At 48.7% G+C, this 21353-nt stretch overlaps 1 protein-coding gene across 1 annotated transcript in view; it reads left to right on the plus strand.

Annotated features, from left to right (window-relative positions):
* Nucleotides 1-21353, plus strand: part of Cd6 (CD6 molecule) — a 38838-nt gene that overhangs the window by 11853 nt on the left and 5632 nt on the right. Inside the window, exons 2-6 of the mRNA XM_041661766.1 lie at nt 15789-15857; nt 16741-17073; nt 17628-17939; nt 18348-18650; nt 19997-20059. Of these exons, the coding sequence (XP_041517700.1) occupies nt 15789-15857; nt 16741-17073; nt 17628-17939; nt 18348-18650; nt 19997-20059 (1080 nt within the window). The remainder of the gene's footprint in view (nt 1-15788; nt 15858-16740; nt 17074-17627; nt 17940-18347; nt 18651-19996; nt 20060-21353) is intronic.

A 21353-nucleotide genomic window follows, 5' to 3' on the forward strand; every position in this document is an offset into this window, starting at 1 on the left:
GGAACATCACTGCGGGTCTGGGAATGTAGCTCTGTTGGTAGACTACTTTCCTTGAGTGCAACAAGTCTTAGGTTTAATACACAGTGCTGTGTAGACCAGGTGTGGTCGTGCACACTGTGGTCCTAGCACTTGGGAGATGGAGGTTGGGTGACTACATTGAGTTCAAGGCCAGTTTGGGCTATAGGAGACTCTGTCTCAGAAAACAAAACAAAAGGAAAAACACCCTCCAGTCTCTGACTTAACCCTAACATAGCCTTTCCCCTAGGCATTACATCTGAGTTGTTTTTACGAAGACATCAGTAATCTTAGACTAGCAACTGCCTCATGGACCTCATTTTTACTTGATGAACTCTATAAACACTTTATTTTACTTATTTATTTATTTATTTATTTAGGCATTTTTCAAGACAGGGTTTCCCTGTATAACAATTTGGTTATCCTGGAACTTCTTGTGGAGGTCAGGCTGGCCTCGAACTCACAGAGATCCACCTGCCTCTGCTTCACAAGTGCTGGGATTAAAGGTGTGCACCACTACTGTCCAGCTTAAACACTTTATTTTTAAATAAGGTCATATTCTGGGGTAACTGGAGTTAAGATTCCAGTATTTATTTTTAATGGTAAAAATATCACACACATGCACAAACCAAAAAGATAAAAGAATAAGAATGGGTAATTATGGCATTTCTGTGTGTTAGAATAATATTTACAAACTTTCCCCCCCATGGTTTCTCTGTGTAACAGCCCTTGTTCTCCTTGAACTCACTCTGAAGACCAAGCTGGCCTTGAACTCATAGAGATCCACCTGCCTCTGCCTCCCACTTTAATAGCTGGGATTAAAGGTGTTCGCCACCACACCTGGCTTGTTACATTCTTTTTGTTAACTTCAAAATACCTTTCACTATGGCATTTGACAATTTTTTACTCATTTTTATTTTGTGTGTAAGAACACTTGTCTGAATGTGCATGTGTGTGGTGCTTCTTGAGGCTGGGAGAGGGCACCAGATTTTTCAGAACCGGAACTACAGAAGGTTCTGAGCTGCCACGTGAGTGCTGGGACCCAAACCCAAACACTCTTAAAGAAGAGCAAGTTTTCTGAACCATGGAGCCGTCTCTCTAGTCCCTCATTATGGCACTTAAAGAATAGATTGTTGTTTTTTGCTTCTCCCCCAGCCCCTCATGCCTCCACCAATAGCTTTCTCTCTTCTTCTATGTCACGTGTTGGGCCTCACCCTTTCGATCCCTCGTTCCTCTCTAGTGGTCTTCTCTCTAGTCTCATAGGGTCTTCATCTACCTCACAACTTTGAATTTACATACAACATTATTTATATACAAACATTAAAGGGCAGGCTCTGTGTATGAGAGAAAACGTGTGGTCTCACTCTGACCTGGTCGCCTCACTGAATATAGTCTGTTCTAGTTCTCCTGCTTTTTCTGAAAATTTCATTATTTCATTCTTCTTAATAGCCGAGTAACAGTTCCATCGTGTATGTGCACTGGGTGTCCATTACCCACTCAGTCGTGGGTGGGCAGCTAGGCTGCTTCTGTTTCCTGAGAAGAATGTGCAGGTGTCTATGTAATGGGAGAGAGTCTCTTGGGTGTGTTCCTGGGAGTATTGCAGTTCTATTTTGATTTATTTATTTATTTAGGAACCTCCCTACTGATTTTCATAGTGGATATGCTAGTTTATACCCCATCAGAAGCGAATAAGGATGGCCCTTTCCACATTTGGCTTGGATTTTTAAAAGTCGGCACGATGGATGCACGGATTGTCCATGATGCAATGTGTTGGAAGGAGGCAGGCAAGCTGCTGGAACCGCTTATATTCACACCTCAGCAGTAAAATGCAGGATTCCTCACTCCTCAGAGATAAATAGAGATTGCAAATGGCTTCCTAGATCAGGTCTCACATCAACAGTTATGGAAAAAATTTCTAGAGCCTCAGATTTGCAGTATGGGCATGTAAGAATGTCCCAGGGTGGTGACTAAGGCAGACCCTGGGTGACTATGCTCTTTTACTGCCTGACATCAGGTTAGGTTGACAAAACCTCTTGAGGGTCATAAATAGAAAGCAAGGGATTTGAACCCATCTCAGCCTGCCTCTTCAGATCTTCTCAAGCTGTGGAGCTGACTTCTCTCCCCCAAGGACTCCAGAGTTCAAAAACTAAATCATAGCTATGTGTGCTGTTCTGCATCTTTAATTCCAGCCCTCCGGAGGTAGAGGCAGGCGGATCTCAAAGTTGAAGGCTCTATAGAGTGAGTTCCAGATAGCCAGAGCTACACAGAAAAACCTTATCTAGAAAAACTGAAACCAAAACCAACCAACCAACCAACAAAAACCAAACCAAAACAACAAAATCTAAAGAATATACCAGAAGAGGAAGCTGGGGGTGAGCAGAGAGGTGGCCATCCAGCTGGGGCAGACCATCATCCCAAACAGTGGACAGTGATGTCCAGAGCCTGGCATGGCTGCTTTTCAGAAGTTCCCGAGTAGACCTTACACTTTGGCCTTGACAAACATTCCACCAAGTCACTCTCAGCCCCGTGTTGAAGACTTACGGACTTTGTATGAAGGAGCCGTATTGACCAATGACATTCAGAGGCCGAGAAGGCAGCATTGCACCCTCAGCACTAAAGCAAAGATTTGAATATTTTCCCAGAAAGCCTATGGGTTCCCTGTTGTCCCATGTCACTGATGAAGAAAGGAAGGTGTGTGTGTGGATGGGGGTGGAGGGCAGCAGGAGTGGCAGGCACTGTTCTACACAACGGCATCTCACTCACTCTCTGAAAAGGTACATGTTAGCTAGCGTAGGTCGTTAGGCAGAGATCCGACTTCTGTTCTATGACGTCCTCGTTCTTGAGAGTACCTGTCTTTAAGGTATCATTCTTTCTCATCTTTATTTCTCTCAAAGCACTTTGCTTCAAACGCCAAGACGTATTCTTTTTTTTTTTTTTTAATGATCACAGTAATCTGTGAACTCTGCCAGGACAGGCTGACACAGAGCTGGCTAAGAAAAAGGAATCCATAGAAAAACGAGCAACCCACACCTCCCAGTGGAAGAGTTTAAAAGACCTAATAACTAGAAAGATTTGGAGCTGTCACAGAGGCACCCAAAATGTGGCTTACAGGGTGTTGTGTAGGAGAACCATATGGCCAGGTAGTTCAGAGTGCAGGCTTGGATGCAGAGACGCCGGCCATCTAATCCTGGACGTGTTGCTTAGTAACTTATCTCTGCTGCTGAGCCTCAACTCTCTCAGCTGTAACCTGAGATTCCGTGGGTCTCTAACATAGATGAATGAGCACATTACTATACATACAAAGCAGGGGTTCGTGGTGGGCAGTCAGATCCACCTCCATTCCCTAGGCCTAGCTGGACCCTGAACCACTCCAACCGTTAAAGACGCATGGTCGTCATGAAGCAGCAGACTGTGGACCCTCAGTTCATCCCTAGCTCCTCTCTGAATCTTGCTTTACTTCTGACTTCACTGAAAGCCGGGTGGTGGAAGAGAAGAGGACGGCAGGATTATGGGGTCTATGGACACAGGAGAGATGCCTGCGTTTTCTCCTGAGGAGAGATGACACGTAGTGGCTTCTGGATACCCATCATCAAGGTAGCTTTCTCCCAGGAGAGTTCAGCTGTCTTAGAAAGGTCTTGTCATCATCCTTGGCCCCCAACCCGGCCCCACAGCACAGAGACTGTTCAGTTTGCCCAGAAACTGCTGCCCCAGCATCCCCGGAAGGCCTCACTGTAGCCCCCAACCTCCAGTCAAACCAGTGGGTGGGGACAGGCCCTAGAGGTGACACTCGGCCCAGCAGTTTCGACCTCTGCCCCTTCCAGCCTACAGAAGCCAGCTCAGCCTGGCTCTAGACAGCTCCTCAGCTGAAAACATGGGTCCCATGCTATTCCCAGGCCTTTGCTCACAGCATCTCCTGCCCAGCTTGCAGCTTCTACTTCCTCTCTTCTATTGAGGCCACCTGATATATTGGAAGGCGTGGGATCTGGAGAGCAAACCTGGATCTAATTCTCATTCTGTTATCTCCAAGCCATGTGACCTGAGGCTGGTAACTTAATTTCTCTGAGCCTCCTTGTCATTGAAATGGGATGGATTTTTCCTTTTGAGATTTATCTATGCGTGTTTTGCCTTCTTGTACGCCTGTGCACCATGGGTGCCCTGCCCACGGAGGCCCAAAAAGTGCATCAGAGCCCCTGGAACTAGAATTACAGGTGGTTGCTAACTGCCATGAGGGTGCTGGGAATCAAACCTGGGGCCCCTGGAGGATCAGTCAGCTCTTCTCGGCAGCCATCTCTCTAAGCCCTGAGATGGGTTTCCTAGAATTCCCTTATGTGGCGTAAGTATTTCAACCACTCGGCAGAGGGGGCATTCTTGTACATGTGGATATCGTTCACCAGACCAGTAGGAATCTTCTTCCTGAAGGTCATTAGCCTGAAGATCCCTGACCTCTCCTCCAGCCTTCCTAACTTCAGCCAAGCACGGATGTGCACATGCATAACCTTGGGCTGAGGTTGGAGGACCGTACGTGCAAGGCCTACCTGCACTACACAGCAAAGTTTAAGGCTAGCCTGTTAAAAAAACAAAACCAAACACCAAAAGAACAATGGGCTGAGGATGTGGTTCCAAGCAGAGCCCTTACTTACCCAGCATATACTAGACCCTGGCTGTAATTCTTAGAACCGAGAAAACAAAACCAAGATCTTCCTGGATTTGCTGGCTACCCTGCCTCAACGGAGCAGTCCTTGCCCTCCTGGCCCATCGTTCCTTCTCTGCCAGCATCTACATTCTACAGAGAGAATTCTTGGGCCTTCAGGCTGGATGATGCCAGGGTCCCACACCTCCACTTCCTTACAGAAGAGTGGCTGGCCTGGGTTTGGCTCAGGAAGCACTGGTGGAGTGAAGTAAGCCTTAAGGCTCTTCCATCCATCATGAAGGTAACCAGGGTTTGTGTGAGTCACCCTGACTTGACTGAGTGATAATCGAAGGAGTCCAGAATATTCCCAGTCGGGCTCAGATCCTTGTTCTGCCTCTTAGGAGTTCTACTGTTTCAGAAAGTTCCTTCATCTCTTAAATCCTATCTCTTTACCAATAAATTTATCTCTGAGCACCATTACAGAGAGTGAAAACCATGGTTTCCAACCAAGAAAGGGCAAAAAAAGCATTTAGCACACATCGCCGTGACTCCGGAGACTTCCGGGGCCTCCCACTTCCGGGGCCTCCCACTTCCGGGGCCTCCCACTTGTGGATTTATCAGTTCTTTTTCTTTTTTCACTACAATCGCACATAATAAATGTTACAGAATTTTGAAAGTACAGAAAATGCTAATAATTCTACCTTCAAAGGTAGTTCTTACTTATTTATTTCGTATTCATGCCGCAGCTTCCGTGCGGCAGTAAGAGGACAGTTTTTGAGAGTTCATTCCTTCTTTCCACCACATGGCTGCTGGAGCTAAAACTCTGGCCACCAAGCTTGGCAGCAAGTGCCTTACCCACTGAGCCATCTTGATAGCCCTCAAAGATGGGTCTTTACTATTCTATTACAGAATCTTCCAGAGTGTTTTCATAGCTATCGAAAACATACAAGTGTACTGTGTCTTAAACAAGCCAACATCATCCTTATCCTTCAGATTTAAGCTATGTTTTCTTTTGCTACAGTTGCCCAGATCTTGTAAGGACATTATTAATTAGAATGAAAAAGCATACAGATATTATCAAAAGATTCCCTTGCCTTTGCCACCCAGAGCAGCCACCCTCCACGACCAGCATGGTGTGCGCATCTTTTCTTCCATGCTTTTGTATTTTTATTACACAAAAATTCATCCTTGCACAGAGGGCAGTATTAGGATATGAGCTGAATTGTATGTAGATGGCATTCTCCCATCCAAGTACTAACCAGGTCTCACCCTGCTTAGCTTCTATCATCAGCCAAGATCAAGAGTACATAGGGTATAGATAATATGTGTGACTTGCTATGGGACACATGGTCCTAAGCTTCCACCCTGTGTTCTGAAGATGTGCCAATCAACTGCTTCATTCACAGTTAGGTTTTTGGGTCTGCATACAACACAGTACACTTACAACTTGTAGGCTATTAGATTGCTTCTCATTTTCTTCTGCTAACAATGAACATCTTTTGCATACATCAGCATGAAAACACTCAGGATGATTTTTCCTAAGCTACACGCATGAAGGGATGGTTTCCAACACCTTGAGTTTCATCAAGGAATCACCCACCACCAGCCATTTTCTACACTGTTATTATTATAAGGAAAGGGACATCCTGTATATTTAAGGTTTCCCCACCCACCAGACATACATGCATACACGTATTTATCACATATGTTATATATTTGTACTGGTCGATTCAACAAGGCCTTCTTGGGTACTGACTGAGCCAGTTCCCAGAATGGGCTCTTCTTGTGACCTTGCATCAGCTCTGTGAGGTTTTAACACACATGAGGAGGCAGTTTGTGAAGAGATTTGCCTGAGATCACTCCATTGGAAGGAAAAATGAGTATTTGAAAATAAATGTTACTGTTTTTTGAGATCAGGCCTCATGCACCCTAAGCTGGCCTCTAACTCACAATGTACTTAAGAATGACCTTGAACTTGTCACCTTCCTCTCCCCCCTGAGGTGTGCACCACCACATCTGTTGTGTGATGGTGGCAATGGAACCCAGGGTCTCGTGAATGCTAGGCAATGACTCTCCCGATTGAACTACTGTCCAGTCAAAAGAAATGGCACAAGTGAGTAACTGTGGTGCCTATTAGCATCCAAAGCACTTGCCGGTGTCCAGGCTCCTTCACCATTCCTATTACAGAGCCAGCTACAGAGCCCATATTCCTGCTACAGAGCCCATGCACCCTGGCTCCTATCCTAAACTTCTCCAGGTCATGGACTTCCCTTCCCCCAACTTCTCACTCCTATATAACCCTGCCATATCGGCCTTGTGGTCTCTTGGCTCCTGGTTCTCTCTCTTGGTCCTTTCTCCTCTTTGCTCTCTCTTCCCTTCCTCTCTCATTCTCCTCCTCTCTCTCCTCTCATGGCCTGATTCAGTCTACTGGTCATGTTTAGTCTTCTATTCTCTCCCTGCTCTGGACTCTTCCAGATGCCTCTGTCTGTACTCTCCCTCATATCTATAGTAAAAACCTTCCCTCAACCATATCTTGGAACAGGTGGTCATGTCCTCACTTGATACACTACATCTCTAGCTCCAAGGCTAAGTCTTGAACTCACTCGTGCATGATTCCAATCTGCTGTGTAACATCTGCTAGAACAGATGGTCCTCCCCCACTTAGACAGACTCTGTCTAAGATCTCCCAGTGAGCAAGACTCTAGGAAGGGGCCTGGACTTCCTCTACTACTCTAGTCTGATTCCTTAGTGGGAGATCAAAGGTATGAGGCAAAGGAAAAGGCTGCTGGGCTCTCTTAGAGGCAAGGTCTCCCTCTCACTCCTTAGGGATTTTATTTCAAGCGCTCTTTACTTTCGGTGAAGTGGTATCTCATCGTATAGTCTGGTAGCTGCAAAGAAAATGCAACCTGAGCAGGCCTGGAGGCCAAGAAGGGAGCCTTTTCACATAGAGAAACTCTTGTTACTATGGCAACCAGAGCCCACATCTCCTCTTCAGGAACAGAGGATGCTACGTTTGCAGAGTCAGGGAAACCAGCAGCTAAGCTGTGAAGGAGCGGCAGCTCTAATGAGGTTGAGGAGAAAGAGGGGGAGGGAGAGGGAGAGCTTGGGGCTTTGGGGAGAGGAGGGTTGTTCCTGTGCAATACAAAGGCTGAGAGGCTTCATGGTCACCATGATGCCAAGGACAGAATATATAATTAATGGCCCTCTGAGCTCTCAAATCCACTTGGACTGAACTAGAGAAGTGAGGACGGAGCCTCAGGGTGAAGTACGAGGTGGCTGCCATGTGCCAAGTCCTCCACGTTCCACAGACTTCACCCCCAGGGCAATCCCATGTGCATTGTATATTGTGCCCAGCACCAGGTTACAGCTAGCTGGGCTTAATGACTTTGCCAGGTCCCGTAGCTGGTAATTGGCAGTGGTGATCTAAATCACTGTTTGTTTCCAAGGTCCCTCTTCAAAATCATGAAAACAGAATGTCTTGAGAGCAGAGGCCATGACACCGAGGAACTTTTGCTCTGGAAGTGTGCTGCTTTTACTTTGTAGATCATTCCATTTCCTCTCATCGCCTTCACACCCGCCCCAGCTCCCAGCATGAAGCTGAGTTCAGCAAATGTTAATGGGCTTGTTGCCTACATTGGCAAACAGGCAACAGGCTTGTTTCTCAGCGTTGAGAAGAATCCAGCTCACATGTTCTCACTGTCTCCCACTGGGGCAGGGGCGACCCAAACCCTATTGAACTGTGAAGACCCTACCGTAGAGGTTCTGAACTGCCCTCTTCATCAGCCTGGACTCGCTGGCAGAAAGGAAAGGAGAGAAAATCAGAATCCAGGAAGGCATGAAAGAGCCAAGCAGGTGAACATCTTCTGCTGTGTGGTATAGTGACAAGGATGCTTTTAAAAGCTGCACTCTTGGGCTGGAGAAGTGGATTGACTTGTAAGGGTGCTTGTTGCCTAAGCATGAGGACCTGGGTTCAATCCCCTGTAAAAGGCCAGGCATGGTCACATACCAATGACACCAGCATTGTGGCAGTTAGGGGTAGGCAGGGTTATCCCTCAGGTTTATCGGTCATCAGTGACAGAACCCGCCTCAAGAAAATAAGGGAGAGAGTGAAACAATGGGACACAAACACTCACTGTTTGCTTCTGCACAATCATGTGTGTGCATACACCATACATGCATGTTCATGTACCACACACACTTACATACACACACTTACATACATACAAACACACGCATGCATGCGTGTGCATGCACTTGCGCGCGCGCGCACACACACATACACACACATACGCAAAGTTGTATTTCTTTGACTTGAGAGACTGAAGTGCTTTGGGTTTGGAAGCCTTTTGAGCCTCTGACACTCACGTCTCTGTCAGTCAAGTACATAGAGACTTCTGTGCATCCTCAAGTCTTTCATAGGTAGCATGGGTGAATGGAAAATGTAAAGCTTCTGAAGCAAAGTGAACTCATACCGAAACTCCAAACTAATAATGCTACCTTGATCAAGCAGACAAAAGTTAGTTTAACAATGCTTTATTATCTAAAATATTTTCATTTCAACGTATCAAAATAATTATTAGTGAGCCTTTTTTATACTCTGTTTCCCTCACTAAGTCATTAAAATACAGTATGGACTTCATATGTAAAGGCCATCTAAATTTTGGATATTAATTATAGAAATAAGCAATCTGCACTGGGTATGGTGACTTGCACCTGTAATCCCAGCTCTCGGGAAGTCGGGGCAATAGAATGGCTGGGCATCTGAGGGCTAGCATGGGCAACAAGCAAATACCAGAAGAGCTAGCTGTGTGACGAACCCTCTCAAAAATAAGAAAAGAACAAAGACAGGGAGGGAGGGAAGGAAAGAGAAAGAGAGAGAAGGAGAGAGGGAGGGAGGGAGAGAGAAAGAGAAGGAAGAGGAGGGGGAAGGAAAAGGAATTATCTGTATTAAGATTTCATAACTATCCAGTTGAACAAGGAGATTGTTGTACCCAAGTTGTTCCGAGCATTTTTTAAAAACTCTCCAGGCCAATAGAGATGGTTCAGGAGGTAAACACAATTGCCGAGCAGGCCTGGCGACATGGATTAGATGCCCAGAATCTATACACTGGAAGGAAAGACTCAGCTCCACAAAGTTGTCCCCCAGCCTCCACACATGCACTGTGGCATGAGTTCCCACCTCACACAACGATGATGGTGATGACGACAATTTGTCCTTTAGAGAAGCTCTCCAGGGGCTGAAGTGAACTTAAAATGAATAGCGATGCCTCAGACGAAGTGAAATGAAGCTGCCCGCCCCTCGGCTGTACACACCACGTGCCCGGTGCTCTGTGTGCCCTCTGTCACGGGGCCACAGCACAGACAGCTCTCTCGCCAAGCTGATCAGGACAATCTCTAGTCTTTTCAGATCTGTGAGCTCTCCACACACAGTGGCAGTGGCCCAGCCTCTGCAGTGGGATGCCAGGCGTGTAAATATGCTGTTCTGTCTGTGCTTGGGGGCTTAGTGAGTGGCTTCGAATCTTGCCCTTGGTACTGACCAGCTGGGTGTCCCTAGACTGTCTGCTGCACCTCACTGTGTCTGCTTATTTGATAGTGATATAAGACTGAAAAGGGGGCCCATTCTAGAGAGTTCTTGGGAGGCCTCTGGTCCATCTTCCAAGTAAAACAGCTGAATGACGGGTACATCTATAGAACACGTTAAGTGTTCAATAGTTGCTCTCTCTCTCTTTTTAGAGTCTAATCAAATTATCAAAGACTGTAGGGGATAGAAGAGATCAAAATGGTCATCTATTCATTATACCACTGAGAAAATAGAGTTGACAGGCAAAGGACTCACCTAAGGTCACCCAGCAAGTTAACGACAAGAACCAAACACAATCCCTTTCTGCAAGTGCTTAGCTTGGCGTTCTCCCCTCTGCGCCTTCCCCTAGAGAATGCTGACATTTGTGTGGAAAATGCCCAGATCTTGCAATCATCTAAGCTGTTTGTTTCTTCCCCAGGAGGGAGTTGGCTTTGGTTAACCTGGCCATATGGTTTTTTCTAATTTTCTCTGCAGGATTGTGTGACCAGAATGCCCAGATAGCCAGCCCTAAAACTCATTTTATTGGTGCCGTGGGCAGCACCTGGCACATTCATTTGAAAATGGATGAGTGAGTAGGTGAGCTAGCTTTCGTTTTGATGTAGAATACATGGACATTTTAAGGGAACACGAAGCAGGCAGGAACCAGAAAACCTCACAGTAGGAGAATGTGTTTTCTTTCTCCGATGATCTTTCCTCACTGGCAAAGACTGAGCTCCTTCTATTTCTATCCTTTTAGCACTCCTTTTGGGCGAGGCTCTGTGTTCGGTGCATGTGGCCCGCAAAGCGGATATGGATGCTGCCCATGTGTCGCTTAAAATATAGCGGAGCTGTGTTGGCCAGGCTTTCTGTTGCTGTGGCAGATACGCTTGAAAGTGAATTAAGGGGAAAGGAGATTGATTTGGGTTTATAGTTTCAGAGGTGTCCATCCATCATTGCAGGGAGTACATGGCAGGGCAAAGTTTACTGAATGGTTGCCAGCGAGCAAAGAGAGAGGAGGGGAGAAGGAAGTGGGGATGGAGGGGAAGGGAAGGGAAGGGGGTAGAGAGAGCACACACACAGCTGCACTTATGGCTTGCTCTTCTCTCGAAGCCTGTGGCATGATGCCACCCACATCCAGGGTAGATCCCCTCCCCTAGTGAATGAACTCTCTTGGGAAATGTCCTCAGGCACACCTAGAGGTTTGCTTTGCTTTCTTATTTATTTACCTTCCATTTTAAATTCAGTTTTTATATATTTTGTGGGGGTGTGATTGGGATGGTCAGATCAGAGGACGACTTGCAGGAGTCTGTTCTCTCCCATCACGTGGGCCCCAGGTACCAAACTCAGGTTGTCAGGCTCAGAAGCAAAGCCTTTATCTGATTTACCAGTTTTCTAGAGGGTGAACTGCCATTCCATTGTAAACCTTCACCCAGCCATTAAAACCCCTCCATAAGTAATTTATGACAAACATTTTGAGTGTGTGTGCTCCCAGTCAGCTCTCCAGTGGTTTCCAGAGACCTCAGGTGTCTTCAGTTTCGAGAAGAGTGGGTATCCGCTTGCTTTGGCTTTAGAACTTTGAGAAACAAGAAGCTTTTATCTGAAACAACAGCGCATTTGGAGTGCTGTGGTCCCCAGGCCCTGAATGACTAAATGTCATATTGATTCTTTTAATGAACTTGTAATATGGTGAGACTTCTTTCCAGTTTGGGAAGGAGTCACCTGGGGCTCAGAGACATAGAGTCTCAGCTGGAGCAAGGTCTTTCCAACCACTAGTTCTGGATATGGACTCTGAGCCCCATGAGTAACCAGATCCAGAAGTTCCCCTCCCTTCCCTTCTCCTCTACTCTCTCCCCCTCTCTTCCCTTTCCCCTCAATCCAATGGGGGGGGGGAATACACAATTTAGGTGAACTCTCTGGCTCCAATTCATCCCCAACCCTCAAGGCCACTCCTGCAAGCTACAAGCCCAGAGGCAGAGCGCAGGTACGGAGGGCTTCCTTTGCAGCTGTTTCAGATATGTGAACTTGAAGACACTTTCCACACTTCTAACCCTGCTGCCAGCAGCGGCACATACCACACTTCCCACGAGGTTCTTTCTGTAGACTCAATCTCCTTATTTCTCAGTCCTCCCTTCCCCTCCTCTTCCCCAACACGAACCCTTCACCCATCACCTGCTCAACTTCATTAGGCACCTATGCTTTTTTTGGCATCTTGGGTGGAGCTGTGGTCACAGGCGCCCTGGGCTGTAGCTGGTACCTAACTGACACATACGACTGGGAAGGGAAGCGAGAGTCTTCTTACTAAACTTGTTCCAATGCTGGGATGGCCTGGGGGCCTCGGCTTCTCTTTTGGTGTCCAGGCTTCTCCCTACTGCCCTCCAGCATCCCTTCCCTAGGATGCCCATGAACCTTGAAGACACAGGATAAATCAGAGTCCTAGCTCCTCAGACTCTTCTATGGGCTTTGTTGTTCTGATACTGAGGCTCACTACTATGTAGCCAAGAGCAACTGAACTTCTAATCCTCCTGCCTGTGCCTCTGAGGTGCTGGGTTTACAGACATGTACCACTGTCCTGGGTTCTTTTGCAGCTCTGGTTTGATGTTGTTTCTTTCTGAGAAGGTTCTGCTACCTAGCGTGGGCTGGCCTGGAATTCTCTGGCTTCCTCTCGGTCCCGCTGGGTAGTATGGACTTGTGCTGCTCCTGGCTTCCTTTGGACTTTTGTCCTTCCCCTTGGTGGCACCTTCCCCTGGAACCTTCTCCACAGCAGCTCCTGTCCCACCTGGGCTTCTGCTTGGGACCGGACTGCAAAAGCAGCCTCTTTGCTGCCTGGGGTTGCTCTCTCTCCCTTTCTTCCTCTCCACCTCTTCCCCTTCCTGGTCCATTGCTTTCTAGCACACAAAGCACAGTTCAAGGTTTTGTGTTTGGGGAAAATGAAGGACAATTTAAGGTGGTCAGTGAATTCAACATACAACAGTGAATCATTGTGTAGCCAAGGATGACCTTAAATTTCTGTTCTTCTTGCCGCCACCTCTCAAGTGCTGGGATTACGTACACAAGTGCTACTGTGTCCGTTTTGTGCAGTGCAGAAGATGGGACCCAAGGCATGTCAGACACTCACCCCACTAAAGCCTCCGTGCTTTCCTTCTTTTTAATATGCTTGCAGTAGCACTTGCCATCTATTTCATGCAAGCGGTGTAAAAGGAGCTTTGCGTTTCAATGTTTTCTCATTGTTCACAAACATACCTTTTGCACACGTGACTGCTTTATTAAACTAGAGTACAGCCATTGAACGAAACGCTTCCTTCATTGTTTCTTCTCTGTGTCTTGCCTTTTCTACTTAATAGAGCATGAAAATCCCTCAGATCAATGTGGCTCTATTTCTTTTTCCTTCCTTCCTCCTCCTCCTTCTCCTCCTCCTCCTCCTTCTCTTTTCCTGCCCCCAGAATGTGCTAGGCAGACTAGACTGACCTCAAGCAGAAATCCACCTGCCTCTGCCTCCAGGGTGCTTGGATTAAAGGCATGCACCGCTATTTCAACCCTCTGTCTTTCAAAAGGCTGCATACGATGCCATGCTATGAGCAGACCAGACTTTACAAGCAGTGTGCCCATGGACAGACATTTGACTTCATGGGTAGTTTTGTGCTATTCCATAAAAATGCACTGAACACTGCTTTCCTTTCCAAAAAGCACACGTATTTGTTTGTGTGTGTTCATGCCGCGGCATGTGCGTGAGGTCAGAGTCAACCCACTGCAGCAGGTTCTCTCCTTCCACCATTTGAGTCTGGGGGCCAAGCTCAGGTCCTCAGGCTTGGTAGCAAGTGCTTTTACCCGCGGAGCTGTCTCTTCCATCAGCATTGCACCTTGTTAGGTCCAGGCTTCTTAATGGTACAAGGTAAACTCGCCGGGAAAAGCAAACGTTTCTTTTCATGAAGTTTTATTGCAGAAAAAAGGTGACCCAATTTGAAATGGGAACTTATGGCCAGTCAAAGTGTTGGTGACAAGGAGGAAGGATTCCTGCCCTGGGATCTCTGTGAACAGGGATCATGATGAAAGGAAGGCTTGAGGTAGCCTCTGTTCTTTTTCCCACAGCAAGAAATTCAAGGTCACACAAAGCCAGGTCCTTTCTTGCAACCAGGGATGGGACAGTGCCTGTAACACATAGCCCACGGTGCTGGAGTACAGCCAATTTCAATACATTGGTTACAGCTTCCCTGGGAGCTGGCAGCTTCCACTTTGCACTTTCATTTAGTTTGCCAATCAACAAACATTGAGTCCTGGAGGACCCGGCTGGGATCTGCCCTACAGAACTTTCTGGTCTAGGAGAAATAGCACTCACCTTTACGCACAAGAAAGTGGTTGTCCGCCCTAAGAGAGAGATGATACCAAAGGAGCTGAAACCCCCACCCACCCCAAACACGGTTGCATACACACATACTTGGACATAGGACCAGATAAATACAAAGTATCAATCACACGCTGACACACTCACACATAACCCCCAGCTCCACCCCATCCTAAACATGATTTTGCACATGCACACGGACATTCAACCAGATCAATACAGAGTCTCAATCATGTGCTAATACACTTACACATAGCCCCCCAGCCACCATTCCAACCCTCCCTTCTTTTTCCTCCCCCGCATATGCACAAATATTAAAAGCCACACCTGGGCACTGGGCTCATTGCTATGGGAACCGGAATTCTGCAAAATTCTGCAATCTTCATTCATGCGCATCTGAATTCTCGCTCTGAATATTACAGTCGCTGTGGAGTTTGCAATTTGAATTCTGAGTCATTTCCCCATATAGGTCAGGCTGGGAAGCAAAGGACGGAACTGGTGAAGACTGGCAGTTAAAGACCTGATGACTTTCTATCAGAGTGATGGCAGGGCCTAGATAGGAAGGACTGTGTCTCCAAGGGTGCTGCCCCGGGACTTCCCTGGGCCCTAGACAACACAATGAGCAGGGAAATCCAGAGGGAGACAGTTGAGAAAGGTTTATCCTTTGAGAGAAGCAATGGCATTCAGATAAGTAACAGCCTGCTCAAGGGACCTCACAGGGAGGGGGCCAGGGGGACAAGCACCATGTTTCTGCTGGCCTCCCTCTCTCTCAGCTCTTTTATAGCTCCCCATAGCCTGGATCCAACAGAAGCCCAAAGCCCTAGGCAGATGCTGAGGTTGCCTCCCAGGACAGAGTGGACAGCAATGGCACTAAAGGGACAAAAGCCCCCTATCTGGCATTGGCAACGCATTTTTTATCACTTGTGTTTCCCTTTCTGATCTGTAAAATGGGATTGATAACTATACCTGCACTGTGTTGTTGAGAGTAAATGGATTATGATATGCAAGCTGGAACAGGCCCTTAGAGAAAACCAGTTTCTCTGTCATTGGAAAGCACTCTGTAGCACAATGATTCCCACACAGAGAGAGCCTCCCCCACCCCAGGCTAAAGGGAACAAAGGAACCTGAGGCTGAGGACCACATTTTCCCAAAAGCCTCGGCAGGCTCCCGTCATTAGGACATCTTGGTGGCTCCCAGGCTGGAGCTCCCTCACCCACCCTGGCTACTGCTGTTTTGTTTTTCAGGCCTCCCGTCTCCATTCCCCCCTGTCCAGCGTGGAAACGGCAGCACCACACACGTACCCTTGGACCCAGGTAAGCACACCATTTTCCCAGGCCTGCAGTTAACTTTCTGAGGCCAAGCAGACTGCCTCTGGGTTAGTGAGAAAGGACAGTGGACTTTCAGGTACCAAGGAAGCCCTGTGACTCCAGAGAATGCCCCTTCCTCCTGGCCTGGGAACCAGGTCCCATTAGGCTCTCCTTGCTGTCTGAGAACGACTGTATTTGAGAGTCTCATGTATACCACAAGCCACTTGAGGGATTTGTGCAGTGCAAGCCGGGGTTTGTGGTGGGGTGATGAGCACCATCAACCCTGTCTTTCGTTTTCTCTGCAAGTGTTTACTGATGCCCTACTCTGTGCAGAGCTAGCTGTGAGCAAGCAGTGGGGCGCGTTCTGGGGAGCAGGAACAGGTTATTTCTATAGGAAGGTCCCTGGGACCTAAGAAAGGTTCCTATAGGAAGGGCACCCAATCCACTGCAACAGCAGGTCTTGTGTGTCCTCTAGGTTAGAGGTTCAGTGCAGCCCAGGGACTAGGGAAGAACTCTTGGTCCAACAAGGGCCCCTGAGCCAAAATCCTGATTTTCTGTTACAAAGGATGCCACTGGAGACAGGGGTACCAGATAGGGGATTGTGGAACCCAGTCTCTGATTCTCACACTGCGTCTCACCTACCATAAAGCACCAGTTTGGTTCCTGAGCCACACATTTTCTCTAAACTGAACTCTAGAGTGAGGCCTTGATGTGCGCCTGTCTTTCCTGCATCCTACCGGCAGGAAGGCCAGAGAACCAGAGCTGGGAGAGGTGTTGGCCAAGGTCATGAAACAGGGTGGAGGCGGATCCCCCAGTTGTCAGTTTCACCCCCATTCCTATGGGGGAGCAAAGTTCTGAAGAGCTCTTAGTTCAAATTTGACGCTTCCAGAGGAGCAGCTGGGGGTCCGCCTGGTGAACGGGAGCAGTCGCTGTAGTGGTTTTGTGGAGGTTCTACTGATGACGTCCTGGGAGCCTATATGCGTGGTGGATGGAGACAGACTCACTACCGAGGCTGTGTGTGAAGCGCTGGGATGCGGCGCTTTGGAGAAGGCTACCTACCTGATGCCACCCAGGGCCACCTCTGGGAACATCAGCAGTGCCGGGAATACGACATGGGCGCAGGCACCAACTGTGCGATGCAGCGGAGCCAATTGGCAGCTATGCAAGGTGGCGGACCAGGAGTGCAGCAGCGACAAGAGGCTGGTGCGGGTCACCTGTGCAGGTACATGTTCCTGCCCCCTAACTACCCCACAGTTTAGACTTCAACCGCTACAGTCAAACTTTGGTCCCCAGACTTCCACCACCAGCCTCCCAAGTCGTACCAGCTCAAGGGGTTCCATGTCGATGCCCCACTAAATCATGTCATTACCAGATCTGAGCATCACCTCAGATGTGGCCTGCAGACTCCTCCTCAGCTGGATCTCCAGAGCATCCTCTTGGTCCTCTCTGGTCTCCTATGCTAACCCAATCTGTTTATTCCCTGTACCCTTCCTGATTGTGACTATATGTTCACTCTTCCCTCCAGATAGATAAATTTGCCATACTTCCAGGCTGTCTTTGCTCTGAGTCTTGGTGACTGAGATAATACTCATGGCTTTGCCTACCTGGTCTCTAGTCCTGCCTCCTGTTTTTCACATTCCTTCCACATAATCTCTAAGTCACGCCCACGGGGTTCACAGTTTAGAGGGGGCTCCCAATCCTCCCTCTAGGTTATAGCCACTCCCACTCCCACTCTTCCTGCCCCACCTCCAACATCCAAAACCCTCCCGTCCTCAGAGAACCAGGCTGTGCGGTTAGTGGACGGTGGCAGCCGCTGCGCTGGACGCGTGGAGATGCTGGAGCATGGCGAGTGGGGGACAGTGTGCGATGACACGTGGGACCTGGAGGATGCGCACGTGGTGTGTAAGCAACTGAGGTGCGGCTGGGCAGTGCAAGCGCTGGCTGGCTTGCACTTCACCCCCGGCCAAGGACCCATTCACCGAGACCAGGTGAACTGCTCCGGGACTGAGACCTATCTGTGGGACTGTCCGGGGCTGCCTGGAGACCAGTACTGCGGTCACAAGGAGGACGCAGGAGTGGTATGCTCAGGTCAGTCGGTGAGCCTGAAGGAGGTGATATATTTATGATGGGGCATCCTTAGTAGAAGTAGGATTGAAGGCGGAGAGTGTCATATCTACCCCTCCCTCATCACTGTTGAGTCAGGGCTTCTGGTCCCGCCTGTGCTGCTTTTTTATATCCACAGCAATGGCGTTAGTGAAGTGATCTGTAACAACCCCCAGAACGAGCTGCTGCTGTCTGTTCACAGCTCACATTTGAGCAGCCAAGATCTAGAGTCCCACCAGGGGGCTGGCCAGAGCAGGTGGAGTGGGCAGAGGGATCACAGGTGCAAGAGGGACGAAAACAAGGGCTGTCTGGGCTCATCTCTGCGTTGGGGTTCTAAGTTGGCAGCAGTTTGGGCCCACAACATTCTAGCTCGACTCTGTCACCTGCCCACAGAGCACCAGTCCTGGCGCCTGACTGGAGGCATTGACTCCTGCGAAGGGCAGGTGGAGGTGTACTTCCGAGGGGTCTGGAGCACCGTGTGTGACAGCGAGTGGTACTCGTCTGAGGCCAAAGTGCTCTGTCGGTCCTTGGGGTGCGGATCGGAGGTGGATCGGCCCAGGGGGCTGCCGCATTCCCTGGAGGGTAGAATGTACTACTCCTGTGAAGGAGAGGAACCCACCCTCAGCAAGTGCTCCTGGCGGTTCAACAACTCCTTCTTGTGTCGCCAGTCGCTGGCAGCCAGAGTCATCTGCTCAGGTACTCCTTCCCCAGTCCCTCCACCACTAGATCTAATCCACAAATTCAGCCTACAGATGGCTTAGCAACTGCCAGATACTGGCCCAAGAAAGATCATTGCCCTTACCATGCCCAGGCAGACATTACTAATGGATCAGAATGATTTTTTTTTTTTTGGTTTTTTTGTTTGTTTTCCTGCAAGATACTCAACTCAGAACCAAATTCATGGATTAAGTGACTACCAAGGAATTCATTATTATGTGCTAAGTAATTGGTCTCTGTTGATTGGAATGGTTCAGGAGGTGAAGCCAACTTGCTATCCCAAAGGTGATGGTTGCAGGAAAAAAGACAGGTTAGGACACATGGATGGTAATTACACGTGTGACAGCATCTGGAGCTGTAGTCACATGCCAGACACTGCCAGGCTCTTGGCAGCTTATGTCAGTCCGGTCTTACACCCAGTGTAGGAGGAGGCTGCTACTGCACTTCTCCAATTCTAAGACCACAGTGGAAGTCATAACATTGGTGTCTATGGCTTATAAAGACAAAGCAGACTGGAGGTGCAGCTTGGTGGTAGACCACTTGCCTAGGTGTGCCTGACGCCCTGGGTTCAAACCTCAATACCTCAAGGAAGGGAAGAAGGGAGAAGAGAGGAAAGGAGGGGGGAAAAGAAACACCAAAAATCCTGCTGAGGTTGGTGTGGTGAAAGAAACCAAACTTGACACGCTGTCACACAGAGTGAGACCATTGCTCCAGTGACAGAGGCTTTGTAGTATGAACGTGAGGTTCCCCCACCTGCAGGAACCCAGTGTGAGCCTCCCTGTGGGGCTCAGAATCCTGACTCCAGCTTTGCTGTTTAGCAGCAAGGAGGACCGGGGCAGCTCCTCAATGTCTGTGGCTTCAGAATAAAGGGTGCTCTTCTGGGTAGCTGGGGACTGAGATGCTGGCTCCTCAACGTCTGTGGCTTCAGAATAAAGGGTGCTCTTCTGGGTAGCTGGGGACTGAGATGTTGTGGCTTAAGGCCTGTGTAAGCACCACAAGCTAGGAAGCAGATTCGCTAGAGGAGGTGTGGATTATGTTGACGAGAACACAGCTCCCTAGTTCCTGAGGTCCCAAAGAGCAATTGAAAGTTGAGTGGGGAAAGGACACGGTCTGCAGCAGCTTACTGAGGAAGAAGGGATAGTTCTATCCACCCCCATCCTAACTGAAGCCTCTTCCTCTCACTGCTATGGGCATGGTTCCTGTACCCTTAGGCCTACAGTGAGATCCAGGGCGCTCATCTGTCTTGTTCAGTTTCTAGACCAAGGCTTGTTACACAGTAGGTACTCAGTAAACTCACTAAATAAATTGGTGGTACTTTCCAACAGACTCCCGGAGACATCTCAACTTGTCCACTGCTGAAGTGCCTTCCAGAGTTCCTGTCACGATAGGTGAGTGTAGCTGCTCCCACAGTGCAGGTGCCTGTGTTTGCATGTGTGTTCATATAGTCATGGGTGTCTGCCTGGGGACAGCTGATGGATTGTTTCCAGGGCCCCCAATCCCACCGATGAACTAGTCCCTTGGGGGACATCCTGCCATAAAGGACCTATGTGAACAATATACACCACACACATGCACACGCACACCTTGTGAGCCAGAGGGATCCTAAGTGCTTTGAAACCACTTGGGTGCCACACTCCTGGCACCAAGAGCACCAGTCAGTGTGAGTAAGGTTTAGGGTGTGTGGTCTAGTACCCTCCTGCATTATTTCCCAAACCTTTCGGCAACCCCCCCCCCTCAACTGAGGGAAGCCTCTCTAAAATCTGAGGAACAAGCTAAAGTCCAGAGTTAGGGTGACAGCAGTCCTGTTGGCCAGCACTCAGAACTTCAGCTTCTTTCCAGACCTGTACCAGGTCCGTCTGCTAGTCCTGTGTAGCTTGGCCAGCAACCAGGACTGGCTCCTGGGGCTCACATCCCTGCTGCGGGTATGTTCTCTGATTTCATGAGAGTTTCCCAGCACTCAGAGTGGTCTGTGCAGTAAGAGCTATGTGGAGGTCCAGCATTGGCAGCACTCCCTGCTGCTCTGCCTGATCACTTGCACCCTCCTCAGACCCTCAAGATGGGGCAGGACAGGGCCTGGAGGAGACACCAAAGGAACAGAGTTCTGTCAGAGGCCCTGGCTACGGATAAAGAAAATAGACAGGAGTGAGGCTCTAGGAACTGCCCAGGCTATGGAATGAGATTGACAGAACTTGCAGCTCCCATGTCCCTTCTTGAAGTCAGGGTGGGGAGTCACACCTACTGCAGAGAGAGACTAGGCCTCCTGGAGTCAGGTGGGAATCCACTGTCAACACTTCCCTTAGCCCCAGCGGTTTCCTTGGGGTTTACACACCAGAACCCCCACTTTTCAGCATCCCTTCACACTGCTTCTGAGTAGCAAATCAACCTTCCCTTCCTAGCCCAAACCATCCCTGTCAGCAGCCAGAGAGGAAAGGAGGAAAAGTGAGAACTGATGGAGAACTGTGTTTTCCTCTGGGAAAGCAGAAACAGCCAGAGCCTATGGCCCTCCTTACAGCTCCTCCCCTCCACCCAGGCAGAGCCTCCAGGCCTGTGATAATGTCATCTGGTGTAACCCTAGGCTATAATGCCTGACACACAGTGGTACTAGATGATTGTCTGCTGAACAAAGGCTGGGTGCTGAAGGCCGAGAGAGGAGGAGGAAGGGGGGGGGACAGGGAGGGAGGG

The sequence above is a fragment of the Microtus oregoni genome, unplaced genomic scaffold (genome assembly GCF_018167655.1).
Source record: "Microtus oregoni isolate MIOR12 unplaced genomic scaffold, Mior012 000012F_ref0000307, whole genome shotgun sequence".
Lineage (NCBI taxonomy): Eukaryota > Metazoa > Chordata > Mammalia > Rodentia > Cricetidae > Microtus > Microtus oregoni.